The sequence below is a fragment of the Acanthopagrus latus genome, chromosome 19 (genome assembly GCF_904848185.1).
Source record: "Acanthopagrus latus isolate v.2019 chromosome 19, fAcaLat1.1, whole genome shotgun sequence".
Taxonomy (NCBI): domain Eukaryota; kingdom Metazoa; phylum Chordata; class Actinopteri; order Spariformes; family Sparidae; genus Acanthopagrus; species Acanthopagrus latus.
Window position 1 is genome coordinate 22,940,541 of NC_051057.1, and position 15,876 is coordinate 22,956,416.

At 42.7% G+C, this 15,876-nt stretch overlaps 2 protein-coding genes and 1 long non-coding RNA gene across 4 annotated transcripts; 1 reads left to right on the forward strand and 2 right to left on the reverse strand.

Moving 5' to 3' along the window:
* Positions 1-1,547: 1,547 nt before the first annotated feature.
* Positions 1,548-8,406, reverse strand: eif1axb (eukaryotic translation initiation factor 1A X-linked b). Its single transcript, XM_037080133.1, has 7 exons — positions 8,212-8,406; positions 7,371-7,454; positions 5,058-5,161; positions 4,783-4,833; positions 3,998-4,079; positions 3,554-3,645; positions 1,548-2,918 (listed from the first exon to the last, which is right to left on the reverse strand). The coding sequence occupies exons 1-7, from the start codon at positions 8,225-8,227 to the stop codon at positions 2,913-2,915; spliced, it is 435 nt and encodes a 144-aa protein (XP_036936028.1). The 5' UTR covers positions 8,228-8,406; the 3' UTR covers positions 1,548-2,912.
* A 690-nt stretch (positions 8,407-9,096) lies between these two features.
* LOC119009084 (zinc finger protein 615-like) lies at positions 9,097-15,056 on the forward strand. 2 transcript variants are annotated; one of them, XM_037080089.1, is made up of 2 exons: positions 9,097-9,520; positions 11,658-15,056. In XM_037080089.1, the coding sequence occupies exons 1-2, from the start codon at positions 9,221-9,223 to the stop codon at positions 12,801-12,803; spliced, it is 1,446 nt and encodes a 481-aa protein (XP_036935984.1). In that variant the 5' UTR covers positions 9,097-9,220; the 3' UTR covers positions 12,804-15,056. The 2 variants fall into 2 exon arrangements, with proteins under 2 accessions (XP_036935984.1, XP_036935985.1); XM_037080090.1 differs by lacking the exon at positions 9,097-9,520 and adding an exon at positions 10,724-11,146.
* LOC119009112 lies at positions 10,384-11,717 on the reverse strand. The gene is made up of 3 exons (XR_005071630.1): positions 11,585-11,717; positions 11,097-11,204; positions 10,384-10,478 (listed from the first exon to the last, which is right to left on the reverse strand). It is a non-coding gene; the product is annotated as an uncharacterized LOC119009112 (long non-coding RNA).
* Positions 15,057-15,876: the final 820 nt, after the last annotated feature.

Sequence of the window (15,876 nt, forward strand, 5' to 3'; positions counted from 1 at the left end):
TCGTGTGGAGCCGTCACGCGCGCCTCTCTCTCTCCCGGCCTCACGTGCCGGGCTGCTGCAGTTGGCGCCGCTCGGTATTGGCTCGTGTCTGGGCGCACGTGCCGGGCACAAGCGAGACCCAGCGGCGGTGTTACGTCATACCTATACAAAGTGAGCGTGGCGGCCGTTGACGTGCAATATGGGTCACACACACACACACACACACACGCACGAGCACTGACTCATGTCAGCTGGAGCCTCCAAAAATAAACATGAAAACAACATGATGTCATACTATATGTCAGCTGTGGAGAGTAACTAAGTAGATTTACTGCAGTACTGTGTTTGAGCTGCTGATAAATTAGGTTTTGCTGTAAATGTGATTATCCAACAGTCTGTAGAAGCCTAGTCAAATGATTAGTTGATAGAGAGAACACCTGTGCTTGTTAACTGCTTAACACTATACCATTATTTTTTTTAATTATTATTATTATTTATGCCCATAAAACCATAGGAGAAGTGGGATGTTTGAGCTTTCTAAAATGTCATAAATTAAAATCCAAGTCTGCTGCAAAGACATTATTTATATCTTCTTTGCATTTCTTAAAGCAAGGTCCAATTTGTAAGAATTTGTTAAATACTGACACTTTATGATGAGTGGGGATCAGCTGGGAATTACACTCAAAAATCTTTCTTACATATTGGACCTTTAAACCTTTGTATAACAATTCACACTGATTTGAAGGAAAACATTAGAAAATACAACTGTTAAAATTCTAATATTTTGGGCAAATTTCCCATCCGATGGAGTTTAAAACCAAATTAAACACAAAATATGTTGAAAACTCTGTGGACTTTCTGTAAGATCTGTTCAAGGATTTCTCTACATAGAGATCAGGACCTTGGGATCTTGTCAAGAAACTTTCCAGGACCATCTTTCTAGGAGAGTCAAGAAAATTTTCTGGGAAAGAAAACTGAACTGTACAAGTAATTTTCATGCCATTATAGAAGAAGAGATGATCAAAGAACACACAGGTAGTGGTGTAAAAGATTACCCAAAGTCATACAAAGCCTAACAAATTATTGATATTTTTAAAATAATTGTTATCACATTTATGATTAAATGATTAATTTAAAATCTGGTAATTTAAAAATACTTTGTGTCTGATGCAGCTCATCAACTGCAAAGTAACTTGTGGCATAAATGTAGTTGAGTGAATAGTACAATATTTACTTTTAACTATCAAGTAGCAGAATATGAGAATACTGTAGGAATGTACAACCACCTTAAAAACTGTATTTGAGTAAATGCTCTTTAGGGTCAGAGATCAGGTCAGAGGATTTACTGCTCTGATCAAGGCCACGTTAGTTTTTTTGTTCTCTCCAAAAACAGAAATAGCAGCAGGGCAGACATGTCGTCCCCCGTCACCTCCCCGTGGACCTGGACGTTCCCTGCTCGGAGCTCTGAAGGGCGTCACGCCGCTTCACCAGAGCGCAGCACAATCTCGCCACCTTCAGACCTGCACAGGAAGTGAGCCGAGCACCCAAAAACCAGTATGCCAGGTCAGTGGAGTTAAGATCTTTATTGGAAACCCAGCCTTCAAACATAGTACATTTTTCTTTTATCAGAGTTACAGCAAGAGCAGCAACAGGGCCCATGTGATCTAGAGCAGTGGTTCCCAAAATGAGGTGCCGGGCCCCCTCAGGGAACATGGAAAATAAAGTATTGTTATTAGACTTTCTAGAGGTTCTGAGAGTGTGTGAGACTTTCTGCTCTGACGTGAGGTTTTACTGGTGTGTGTGAGAGTCTGAGTCTGTGGTGAAAAAGGGTTTGGGAACCGCTGGTCTAGCATGAGACGGAGCGGCCGACCGGGCCGAGCTTCACGGCCTGTTGAAGCCACAGAGCGAGCAGCCAAGAGTTCAAAACAGAACATGGAAACAAAAAACAGACAGCAACACAAATAAGGGAAACAATAGAAAAATACATTTCTCAATCTTCTTCTGATTTCAAGGGGAGAGGGGATCGCCTTCATTCGGCCGTGGTTCGATCCAAAACAAGCAAATAGTTCATTGTAATAAGTTGTCAGAGGAATGCGACGTTAACAGGGTGAAAGGATACAGAGCCGTACTCAGTGTTAGCATGTTAGCATCTTACTCCTGTCAAACTGTCTTACAGGCCACAGCTACGATGATACAGACTGCCAAAGGAACAAATACACAAAATGGTTTATCTTTTTATTGGCGAATCCAGAGATTCTGTACTTGTTGCTAAATTCCACATAGTGTGAAATCAATATAAATACATTTTTAAAAAGATGACGCATTTGGTGTGAGATATTTAGCAGTAAAGAAATCAGTATGAGCCTCCTCTAAATAGTGAGTGTTTCTTTGACTATACAAGAAGAAAAAGAAGACCTCTACGATGAGAGTTGCCGTGTTGTTGATGTTTGAAGCAAGAAGGTAGAAGTCTAGCAGTGCTCCAGATATTCACCCTAAATATGATGCTGGTGATCAGCCTACTCTGATTCTCCAATCCAACCGCATGAAGGCAGAAAAAGCAAACTGTCTCGGTCGTCATCAGTCACCAGGCAGCCCGCTGCGTCGCCCTCCGGATGCTACGAGTGATGACGGAGACAGTCGTACTAAAGCAGCATCATTCATGTTCATTCATGTTTACAATAAATTCAAAGTACTGGTGTCGTTTTCTCCCCTACTTGAAATGCACTTGAAGTTCTTCAAAACAAGAAAGACGTCTACTGATGATTAACAAAATGAAATAACTTGAAACATACTGTATATCAATAAACTGTATTGGATTGGCATAGGCTGATCTCAATAAAAAATAATCATTATCGGTGCGGCGTGTCGGCTCAAAATATCCCAGTCGGAGCATCTCTAGTAAAATCCCGCCTTCCTCCTCCAGTTGCAGGTCTTTAGATCTGGAAGAGAGAGAAAACACACATCTAACTCTTTGTTCTGAACTCTGAAAACAGTCACTGAGTGCAAATATCTGAGTGCATCTCTTGCATTTTTAAAGCTTTTATTGTGAAGAAGAAAAATATTTTACTATTGATTAAATGTTTGGTCTATAAAGAGTCATTAAATGTGTTGCCTGATACTTGAGATAGTTTATAATCATTAAATTTCAAGTGAAATGTACTGTTTAAGTGCATTCAGGTCATTTTAGACTAAACTGCAAAACATCCAACCTCTGTTAATCATCTTTGTCAATAACCACATTTTAGGAATCATAGCAAAAAAAATGTACATGTCGACTGATATTATTGGGATTTTTTTTATTCTTAGTATCGATATCAGCCCCCAAAATCAAACCTGCTTCTGTTTATTGTTACTATGTCACTGGATTTTTTTTCACAAAACTCCAACAACCAGTCCGTAATGTAATCTTTGACTAAAACAGCACCATAAACTCTGGTGATCTGCTACTTCAGTACAACAAATACTACTGGGACCACAACAAAAACACTTCACATGAGCATTTAAATATTCACAAATTCAAATCATGAACTCGACCACTGACCACCACGGTAACGAATGAATGAGAGATGCTTACATCATCAATGTCCTCATCGTCATCGCCAATGTCATCAAACTGGATCTCATCATCGTCTCCTGGTCCGAAGGTGTCTGTCTCGTTGATTTTGGCTGTGAAAAGGAAGAAAATACTGTTTATGTTCACTTCTAACAGGCAGCATGAACATGAAGAGACCTCTGCTGTTCAAACTCAGACACTACATGTATAGTTTCATGGACTCCATCACCAATATGTAAATTATGCAAGACCACAGCGATGACATCAGCAGTCTGGTGATGTTATTAACAATAAACACTGAGGTTTGCTTTGGACTGAAGGAAATCCTCATTGTATCCTTCTGAGCTGAATAAACAGTGTTTACCTGCAACCTATAAAGAAATTCCTGGACTTGTTTCCCTACGATGACGTTCAGTTTTTGGATCCAGCAGCTGTGCTGTCGGCATGACGTGCGGTTTAACTCACCGTGCTCTGGCAGCTCTCCGTAGGCTTTCAAACTGCGAGCCTCGTCTGCGTTATACTTGAGGATGACGTCAGCTTTGTTATCCTGAACACACAAGGAGAGTGAGGTATGAGCATTTAGGTCAAAATGTGTTTTAGTGACAGAGACATATGACAGAAGTGTCAACTGAAGATAACTGTACCAAAACCAGAAAAATGGGTAAACGAGATTGTTGAAATGATATTATTTAGCAAGATATGGTGATCAGACTTGTGTTCAGGACTGAAGGAGCAAAAATATGACCCACTAATCTATAGCTCCAGGTATTTGGTGTAGAAACCAAAGGAGGTTTACTTCAGTTTGAGCATGTGATTGTTTCTGTTAAAGGTTGAACAGCTGCATTTTACACTGTGTTTTACAGCGTCACAAAGATGAAGACCGGATGGAAAGACAAAGCACTAATGACTTCCTCTATAATTAAAAAATAAGATCATTTATTCACTTGGAAAGGATTAAAAAAAAAACGGTTTGGATCTGAGCAGAAAATCCACTATATGACCTTTGTATTTGAAACTCTCAGCTTGTTTCTAAATATCAAAAAGAAGAACAAAAGTAGCCACACTGCCTCATTTCACTGAACCTGAAAGTGATTTAAAAACATCTATGCCAGTATTGGTTCCTTCTGTTTCAGACCACGATAACCCCTCAGATCGTTGCTACTTATTAATCTGAGGATGGCAACACAAGCTGTGCTGTATCCTCACACCGAGAGTCAGCTGAGTGTCAACAGTCTGATCGACCAACACACCTGGTAATCTCTCAGGCCGACCAGGATGATGTCTGACGTGTTAATCCAAACCTGGAGGGAAACAAAACAGAGCGCTGATTAGCCCGTGTCATACAGCAACACACTGCACTTTGTGACCCACACCCACACACACACACAAGGTCAATAGAGTCCATACTGCCACATCAACGGTGGCTGACTGACCATTGAGAACACGCCGACTCAGCATTACGTCGGGGGGTTTCCTGTGTGAGCTGGAGGGGAAAAAGGTGAGAGGATGTTCAGGACATTCCTACCTTTTTCCGGAGTTTTCCTCTGATGTGGCAAAGCCGCTTGGTTCCATCAAAGCACATGGCCTCCAGACGACCGTTCCCCAGCATTTTAATCACCTGAGCATATTCTGGAAGACACAATAGAGCAGAGGAGGGTTAATCCAACGTCATAAACTGAGCAAAATGAGCTTAAAATCAGACACTGGGACGATGGCATTAACCAAGTGCTGAGCCACTTTGAGCAAAAGATGTTTCTCTTCTACTAAAAACCCGACAAAAAACCATAAAAAAGGACTTAGTGGAGCACACGGGCCCAACAGACCACTTCATCCCCATCAAATTATACTCACTCATAGATACCAGCCACCTGATTTTTTCATCCAGATCTGCGCACTATTCCCTGAAAAACATCTTATCTCGCAATGTTACAGAGGAAAAATGAATGGATCAGCACCAGAAGTGACCCATCCTCAAGACTCGAACCCTGGACCACTGCAGTGAGGATGCAGCCTCTGTACACGGGGCGCACCTTCTAACAACCGAGCTTCTATGGCGCCCCGACACAGACAGTCTCACGGTGTTTGCTACATGTGTGAACGGGCAAACTGTGTCCAGAACTGATAAGTGGAAACAGCTCTTGGTTTACAGGAGTTAAATATAATTTAATATAATAGAAAAATGCAACAACATTGTAAGATGCCTCAGTATCACCAGTGTGTGAACACGAAGGTTTTACTTCCAGGTAAGAGAGAGAAGGAAACCGGTGGAAACATAATCCTGATTAGAATATTTACCATTTTTACATTTTCGTTCAGATAACTTGGATGCTTTAACTAAATAAGTATTGCCTTTCCTCATATGTTTTTTTCTCAGAACTGTATTAGTATTTGTAACCCTTGCTCTAAATGCATAACGTAAACCTTCCCTCCACTACCTGAAGGTGCTCCTTACACCAACAGTGCCTCCTCCACACACCGGGCTCACGTCCACACCATCAGGGATGATTTGGCAGAGCTGAGCACTGCAGTCAAAGCTCTCAACTCTAACTGCTGACGGTTACTACCATCTAGTGATGCTCACACTACTGCTGTCCACTGCCTGTCAAAGAAAATCCTTCTCTTTACACATCACCGCTAAAATTATGCTTCATGTTGTGAAGATTGTTTTAGGTTGTAAGTCATTAACTAAGCACTCTTTTCAATTAGTTATATAGATGATCAAACATGTTCATCATTCATCAAGTAAAGCTGCACAACATTAGCTGACAATCAATGTAATCAGAGATTCAAACTTTACCGAGCTGACCCGATGTGTGTTTACATGCACCATGGCATTCAAAGTGGTTCTGTCCAGTGTGAAGCGGCTAACCTGCCAGAAATATAACCGATGAATACGAATAAGAGGACTGTTATCTAAAACATGCTGGCTGGGTAGGAAACACTTGTTGCGTTTTGACATTTAGCCTCACATTAAGCACCTCCATTCATCTTTCAAACACTCGACAATGGAGGCGTTTGACAATCCTTAAATCTTTTAAGATCCCCAACAGACCCGTCCTGTTTTGCTACCTGCGTGTTTCTGACCTCCCAGGTGAAAGCAACGTCACCTAATTCTACCCCTAACACGAGGTGAACATACACAGAAACGTAATACTTATTCCAACCTGAGACAAACAATCAGATGAAGCATTTGCATGGGTATAAGGCACTAATATTTTCCTATTGAACAGATTATCAAAAAGGCCCCTCTTGATTTACAAATTCTGATCAGGTAAGTCACTTCTGATTAAAGTGGTTACGTGAGGCATTTTTATTCTGATTACAAGTGAAACATTTGCATCCATGTCAATGCAGCTACCTTCTCATGTGTGGGGCTGCCACCAACTACCCACTGTTTTTTAATATCTTACATTTACCCTATTATTAAACCAGGACCATCTTTATTTAACTTACTTTTTCAATGCACCCAACAGTCTTCAGATTTCATCCTACTGTTGGAGGAAAACCAGATAATATTCCCAATCGAGCAGCTTGAACCACAGATTTGTTGGCTTAAATTTTATTGGGAATTCACTATCAAAATGTTGCCGGCTTTTGTCTACTGACTGAGCCTTTAAACTCCATGACGAGTGAACATTTACCTGTTTACCGTCACTCATATACCTCCTAACCCCAGCAATATCAACTGGTTACTTCAGGGTTACTCCAGTGACCCATGATGACCTGTTCAGACCAAATGCAGACACAGGTTCACTCTGTAACAACACCTTTTCACATCCGGGGTAAAGACAGCGACTGATGGATCCGTCTTCCACCCAACAACAGAACCAGTACTCACCCTGTCCATCCTCTTTGAACACCAGCTCTCTCTTCTCAGACTCATTCTCGTTCTTTCCACGTCGCCGATTCTTTCCTCCTTTACCTAAAACACAGAAACAGAAAGCGGTTCGGTTAATGTTGTCCACCGGATCACCATGAGTCCTATTCATTAGTTATCTCCCGGTTCCAGTTAATTCTGCTTCTCATCGAGCCGCTTCCAGCTGACACACTTCCTCATCTGATGATCGGCCTGTAAACGATTCTTAACACAACACCCATTTAAATGCCATTATCGGCCGTTTTTCTGTCTGACTGCAGAAGATAAGAAATTACAGGAACAGCGACTATGCTAACGTTAAGTTTACGTTGCTATCTCGCAAATCAGGTCACATTCTAAAGATGTAACATTTTAAATGACACTTTAATAAGATCCTCGAATAAGTTTTACAACCCGGTACAAGGTTACCTGAGGTGATCAGAGATCAATTTTAGAGCAATAAAGTCGCAGATGTCCAGGCCAGACCGGGGTGCGGTTTAACCAGCGACTGGCTAGTTAGCTGTGTCAGCTAACAAGGGAATTACATTACCAAATAGATTAGCTAGCTGGCTAGTAGATTCGACCTGTTGAACAACTTTACCCGGACTAAACTAACTTCATCCTTATCTCCGAAGAATTCCCGTTTAGAGACTCAGTTCCACTCAGTTGACAGCTGTGTAAACGACTCTAAATTCATGTTGCTAACTAGCGTTAGCTGGTCGGTGTCACGTTTTCACTGCGTGTGTCTTCGCGGCGGGCTCGACACCGCGAAGACAATTAACAACACTGAAAACATACATTAACGTCGTCCTCCTTATCTTACCTTTATTTTTGGGCATATTCTTTCACGCCTCGATCACGTTAATCCCGCTCGGTAGAAACGACTCACGGTTCAACAACAAATGTTTAAGATAAGTCAGCGAGAGCACGGCTCGAAATTCACTGAACAGTACGAGAAGCTAGCTCGCGTTCGTCACTGCTGAGTCTGGCCGCCGGTTTGCGCATGCGCTCGCTGACACATTCAAAACGCCGTTGCTTTATTGTAATAAGTGGTTGTGACAGAGACAAAAGCCCAGGCCTTCCATGAGCCGCTCAACCAAAACAATTAAACTCATTAGTGGCGGGATGAATGGACAAATACTCGAGTAAAAGGAGCAGTAGGCCATTTAATGTTACAATACTCTGTTACGAGGAAAAGTCTTGTATGTAAAATGCAATGTAGACACTATAACAGAGATTATTATTATTATTATTATTATTATTATTATTATTATTATTATTATTATTATATTATTATTTTATTATTTTTTTTTCCATGGATCATTATTTCTGTGTCTATTAGCTAAATACATTTACTCAAGGACTGTATTGAAGAACAATTCCGAGGTGATTGTAGTTTACTTGAATAACTCCAATTATTATTTTTCTAATTTTATATCCAAACGGGTTAAAACAAAATTGCGTATTTTATGTGTTTATACCCGTATGTGTGTCTTTAACTTTTATTAAAATAATATTTTTAACACCATATCTTTACTTTTAATTATGGCTTTTGTACTTTTACGTCGTTGAGACAATTAATATGAATATACGATTGAAAATGTCTCGGAGTGTAACATTGCATTTGTCCAGCAGATGGCGCTAAATGAACCAACATGGTTGCCAACCGCCATAAATCCCCACAGAAGAAGAACAAGAACAGACACGCTCGCTGCGAAGTCTCGCGAGATTTGAGTTGTTGCAGGAAGAAATTGGTGTAGTCCTGCACGTTTGTTTGTAGGAGTCCAGAAAGTGCAGCTGAGTGTCATCTGGGGTTTAAAAACAAACAGACAATGGTTCGTGGTTGTGTGTTTCCGAACTGTAGCAACAAGATGACGAGAAACACTCCGCAGAGCTTCCACAGACTACCTGTAGGAAACAGGAGCGTCCTGAAGAAGTGGCTGGGTGTGCTGCAAATGGACACTGACGCCTCCGTTCACGCACTGCGCCACGCAGACTACCGCGTCTGCAGTGACCACTTCGAGCGGGAGGACTACTGTCAGCCTCACAGGAGAAGACATCCCATTCCCAAACACTTCTTCCTGAAGAAGTACGCTGTCCCGAGGGTGAAGGAGCTGACTGACGGGCTGGAGGTAATGTCATCAGCTGGAGGTGTGTTTGTGTTGATCTGACGTCAGTACACGCAACGGAATGACGACATAACGAATAAGACTCACTGATCCTGGACCAGTGTTGTCCCCATGAGTCAGTCAGAATAAAGAAAACATGAGAAAATAAGGTTCAAGGGGTGAAAAGTACAGAAATGTACCTGTTAAAAACTTGTATTTACCTGGAAGTTGCGCGTAAAGCTTATAAAAGGAACTATTTTCTTTTTATTTATTTATTTTGCAGAACTATATTTATTTTATTTAACAGTAGGGTTTTTTTTCCATTAGCTTCCATGTCATGTGACCCAGTGAGTCCAAACTAATGCTGAATTGTACCAGTACACAAACACACCTCTTCTATCATATTTTACTGCTTCTTCTATTTCATATGAATATTTTGCTATTTTTTCTTCCTAATAATTCACCTGACAACAAACAAATACACAAATATTGTGGTTCATGAAACTTTAAAAACATGTTTTGCTATAACCTCTTTGCTATGTTGGTGTTTCCTGTGGCGTGTCTTATTTGTCCCTTAAACTAATAAGAATCAGCATTGATTTGGAGTCACATGACATGGAAGCTGTTGAAAAAAACTACATTTTCATAATAAACATTTATATAAAGTAGACAAAGCAGTATAATGTAGTATTAAAAAAAAACAGGTGTGTCTAAATTGGCCTGTGTAGTGATGCAAAAAATCTATAAAAATACTTTTGCTCAATAAATACAAAACACATTAGCGATCGAGATAAGTGTTCGTCATGAAATCAGTTTAGTATTATCGCTAATATCAAGTCAGAAGAAACATTGTTTTTGTGTAAAGTAAACAAACAATAGGGTTTATTTTTACCATTTATTGTCGGTCCCTAAGTCAGCCTCCAGCAGACTGAGGATGTTGGAGGCGAGCTAACCGTCCTCCTGCTGCCAACACCAGGTCAAACTATGGAAGAGATGTAGAGCATTAATTTTATGACTCATCCAACCTGCATATATAGAATCCAATCCAGTGACGTAAGCCATTAAAGGGGCAGTATGTAGTTTTGGAGAAGAAATGCAGCCTCAGAATTGTAATATTTATGTTATTAATGACGTAATAATATGTGTTTTTCTCTACAACTGGGTTTAACTGCTCCCAAAGAAAAATAAGTTCCCAAAACAGAGTTTGAAAGCTAGAGAAGTGGCGGGGTCCGCCTGCACACGTCACAGTTCCCAGGAGTTCCCCAGTGGTTCCCAGACTGAGCGCAGCGCCGTATCCCTCCGCGCCAGCAGGGGGCGCGCTGTCCCCGCGCCGCGCCGCTCGTGTTTTTAATTTCCCAGAAAGAAAATAAGACATTTTGGTTTTAGCTGAGCTGCTGAAGTGTAGTTTCGCTCCTGCAGCGAGCACCGACCTTCTCTCTTCTCCCTCGGAACATTTAGATGTGCGTTTCAGCTCCGCGCTTCTTCCGCCAAACAGCCGCCCGGTGCCGAAGTTTAAAAAGTAACGCTGTAGATTTATTCTGCACGGTAGCTAGCTAGCTGCCGCGTTGCTAAGCTAGCTGCAGTGTTGCATCGAGCTAACCTGGTCAACGAGGTTCGGCTGTGATGGCTGCCTCCAGCAGCAGAACCGTGGTGAGTGTGTGGGTCAGCGAACCCGTCCTGCAGGGAACACAGCTGCTTCTCTCTGGACCTGATCCAACAGAACAGAACACGTGTTGAAAACAGGAGCTGGCATCATAATGTTTACTGTCAACATGTGCTTTTGAGTTTTAGAGACGATTTTGGAATAAAAACGTTCAATTAAAGTATGTTAAATATTAATCAGAACGTTTTAAACAAAAACAAAAGTTAAAGAACATGAAATGAATCACATCAGGTAGACACAGAAACACAGAGGAAGGGACAGGAAGATGATTTGCAAGATTTTAATTGCATTCAAACTTGGGAAAAAAAAGTGTTTGCTTGTATGTCCCAGTTTTATCTTTGAGAGAAACAGTCTGAGCTGCACACATCGCAGACTTTCATCCGTTATCAAAGAAAAGACCAGTCAGCTTGTATCTGTGGACGCACCTGGGAGACAAATGTAGAGTCTAAATCCTGACACCTCTGATGAGAACCTAACGCTCTGTTTCTCTCTCTTCAGACGTCCTCTGGAACGCTGGCGGTCGGCGGCGCTGCTGCTGCATCAAAAGCGACGTCGTCCTCGGTGGTGTCAGGAAATGGAAACTGGGACGGTGCTGGTGGGATGGACCAGATCACAGTGGTGAGAATAGACGACACACACATTGCGGAGGAGCAGTCTCATGACGCGGGGAAGGGTAAAGACGAGTTTGCACAGTACTACGACATGGAGTACTCGGTGCCCGGCGAGGACGAGGTGGAGGAAGAGGAAGACAGCGTGTTTGTCATTGAGTACTCAAATCCTGAAGAGGAGGGAGAGAGCTACCAGTTCACCATGTCTGTGGACAGATCGCTGCCCGCCAAAAAGCCGGCAGACAGACATCCTGTGGTCAGCGACGACGCCAGACCTCCTCTACCTGTGGCGTCCAAACTGTCGAGGCCACAGAGGCCGCGCCAGCAGCTGCCGCAGAAGAGGAAGCTGATCTCAGCGGGGGAGGTTAAAACGGAGGAGGTGAGGAAGGAGGAGGTCATCAGCAATAAGAGCGTGTTGGAGCTCGGAGAGAACTACAGCGATGTGATGGAGATGAATTCCGGCGCAGGTAAAGGACTGATGTGCACGCTGTGCCCGCCGCCCGGCCGGCTCTTCAAGAGGGGCTCCGGTCTGGCTGTGCATTTAAAACAAATGCACCTCATGGTGGAGAAGAAGACGTTCTTCTGCACGTGGTGCCAGCAGAGGGTTCGCTCTCAGATCGAACTGGACGCGCACACAAAACGCCACGCCAACCAGGAGGCGGTGTTCACCTGCCACCTCTGCCCGGCGGAGACGGAAGACAAACCGGAGGCGGGGCCGTACAAAGGGTCGAGGATGGGTCTGAAGGCTCACCTGGAGAAGGCGCACCCGGGCGTCATCCCCCGCTGTGACATCTGCAACAAAGGCTTCAGGTCGCTCGTGTCGTACCTGGCCGATCAGTTTAGGCACGTCGGCAAGTCGCCGTACTACTGCGGCAAGTGTCAGATCTACGAGATGACGGAGAGGGGGCTGAGCGTCCACATCAAGAACCACAACAAGAAGCAGAAGCAGCAGGAGGAGTCTGCTGGAAACCACCTGCCGCCATCTGAAGTCCCCGCCGCCGCCGACAACTCGGCCACAGACGACTCTGACTTCTGACACGTTCGGTCTCTCGGATGAATTCTGCGATTTTAGACTAAAGCAGCAGCAGCTCAGCGACCTCCTCTTCGTCAGAACCATGTCTGACGTTTATGCATCTTTGACTGAACTGAACTGAACTGAACTTTGAACGCTGATGTTTGTTTTTCATCAACTTTAGGAACTTTTTCTCGTGATCACACTCTTATTTTAAAATTTGTGCCATGTGGCGGAGACAGCCTGCGTCTTCAAGATGATTGGATGTTTGTTTTCTCCGCAACTTCATTCAAAGGAAAAGAACCAATCATGATGTTTGTTTACAGTAACCACTGCATCATTACATCCTTTCTTTATGATACTATTTCAAAGTGTAAACATCTAACATCACTCAGTAACGTTAGCTTGACCTCCTTTACCTGTCGGGCTACAGGTGCTTGTTTTTGGTTTTTAAGTCCATTTTGAAACAGGAAACAGTGAAGTGGTCAGCTGGTAACAAACAGCCAAACATTACACGAACGTGTCTGAAAACATTTTTACAGAACAGAAACAATATGGTGACAACGTCACATTCATCATCATCATCATCATCATCATCTCTTAACTGCAGCTCAGCTTTCCACTAAAATATGTTTGTGGATGCGTGTGAGGCAGAACCGGGCCGTGAGGCAGAACCGGGCCGTGCAGCAGAGGAACATGACAGAATCACACACACGATGATGATGAAGCGCTTTTTTAATCTTGAGGAAGTCAAGAGGCCTGAATTGCATCGACACTATCGAGTATCGTAAAGTGTCTTTCGATACCAAAGGAGTTAACGGTGATCTAACGGTGCTGGTGATTGGCTGTCTCGACGCATGCAGGAAATACGCGAGGAGACGCTAAACGTTCATGGGTCGAACGTGTAGTTTCCTCTGTTTTCCATTGAGATCACGAGTTATTAATGTCATTGTCATCCTCAAAGAAAACCACATGAACTCTTTATGATTTCTTGCCTTTAACACTTGGTGCTATTTAGTCTGATTTTAAATCAGTGGCGACACTAAAGATGCCGTGTTTTCATGCTGATGTCTGAAACACGAGGCTTTAAGGAACAAGAGGCAACAAGCATTAAGTTTTCTTGTGATCATGAATTCTTGTATCTTATCTGGGGAAAATGAAGCTTGTTCTGTCGAGATCCAGAGAAAACCGTCCTGCTGTCTGAGGAAGACGGCGCTCGTTACTGGGAACAACAGAGGAAATAACATGTTGAACCCATGACGGTCGTTTAATACAATCTGATGTTGATTTTGAACAAACCTGCAGCATAAAATATGAGAATTTCTTTGTGCTTCTTTTACCTCGTTTGGCAAATAATGTGACGGATCTGCAGGACTCAGAACTGAAACCTTTAGGATCTTTAAATCAAGTGAGTTTAACCAAACAAACCATGAAATGACTTTGTGAACGTTTCTCCTTCAACTCTGCAGTGAAGCGGCTCATTAAACCTCACAGCTGATAGGAAAGAGCTGATCTGTGACGATGTTTTTGATTAAATCATTAAAATGTTTTAAAATAGCACAAAAAAGCCTGTTAAAGCTCCTTGTGACATCCTCACGTGTTTTATTTTGTCCAGCCGAGCATCTAATATTCTGTTCATGTAAAGCAGAGAACTCTAATGACTGTAAATAAGACTCAGGTTGTAAAAGAAAAACCTCGGTCGTCGGCGTCGATGCTGCATGTGTGTGTACATACTGTATATTCTGTAATACTCCTGAGTTACTCCGGTGACGGCAGAGGACGGTGAATCCTCCTCAGCGCTCTGAGAGACACATCGGATCATCTCCATGATGTTTGTGTGCAGACTGACTGAAATACTTCCTGTCCACATGTTTGACTTCTTCACTGAACGGCTGCAGGTTTCGTCCAGCAGAGAGGAACGAAGTGACGAATATTAAAGTATAAAAGTATGAACTGGCTCCGTCAGTGTTGGATGTGTGAATGTACACATGAAAGTCTGATTTATTCCCGTTTTACTGCCGACATCTTCCAAAGCACAACTCAGCTGTCGAGTTTATCCATCACACGGTTTCTGTGAAAATGAGCTTCTATGAGAGTGAATCCATCGCAGGGATCAGAATCCTTCTGCATCCCACTTTTACTTTATTTTTGTTTTTTTATCCAGCCGTTAATATTTTTTAAAACACAGATCTCCTGATTCATTTTCTGCAAGATTTATCATCACATGTTCACGTACAGATAAATGTGAGAATTCTGCATTAAAGTGTTTGAAAACTACTGAAGACGTTTGTTGTGTCCTAAATGATCTCAGGTGTTTCCTCCAGCATCCTCGAGGTGACGCCGCATCAGTCGGGTCGCCTGGCGCTGTAACTTCAGGAGAGTCCAACAGGCTGGACGACGTCAAGCTGCAGCAGCAACACCTGCTTCCTGTTTCAAAATAAAACTCCAGCGGGTCACATCCTCCACCATGTGGATGAAACCAACTGGACCTTTTGTTCTGTGTGTTGCTGAGTTCTGGTCTCACATCATCTCAGATGTTTCCAACAAAGTTCCAGCAGAGAAATCCTCCAGAGTTTCATCTGCTCGTCTGTCTGTAACTTCAGGAGAGTCAGAGAGGAAGGAAGTCTGAGAACCAGACCCAACAGAACCAGAAGAACTCTTTAGAACATGAGAGAGTTGAGGTGAAGCTCTGAGTGAAGTCAGCACTCAGCAGAGACTCTGGTTCTGGTTCTGGTTCTCCTCTGGTCTCCTCTCTGTAACGTTACGTTCATGAAGTCAAGTCCATTTCCCCTCCAGCTCCAGTCAGCAGAACAGAACAGAACAGAACCACCTGACAGTGGAGGTCCGATCCGGATCACTGCTGCAGTCAGGCTGATCAACAGGAGTGAAGAGAAATCACCTTTTTAATCCCACAAGTTACAAAGTCCTCTGTGTTCACGGCTCCGGATCAGAACCAGATGAGACTCCAGGTGTTTACTCCTCCAGACGGTCTTTACAGATTTTATATTTATCATTCATTGATTTATTATTTTGGTTTGTAACAATTCTGAAAATAGAGAGAAATGATGTTAAACGAACACGAAACTCGAAAATTAAA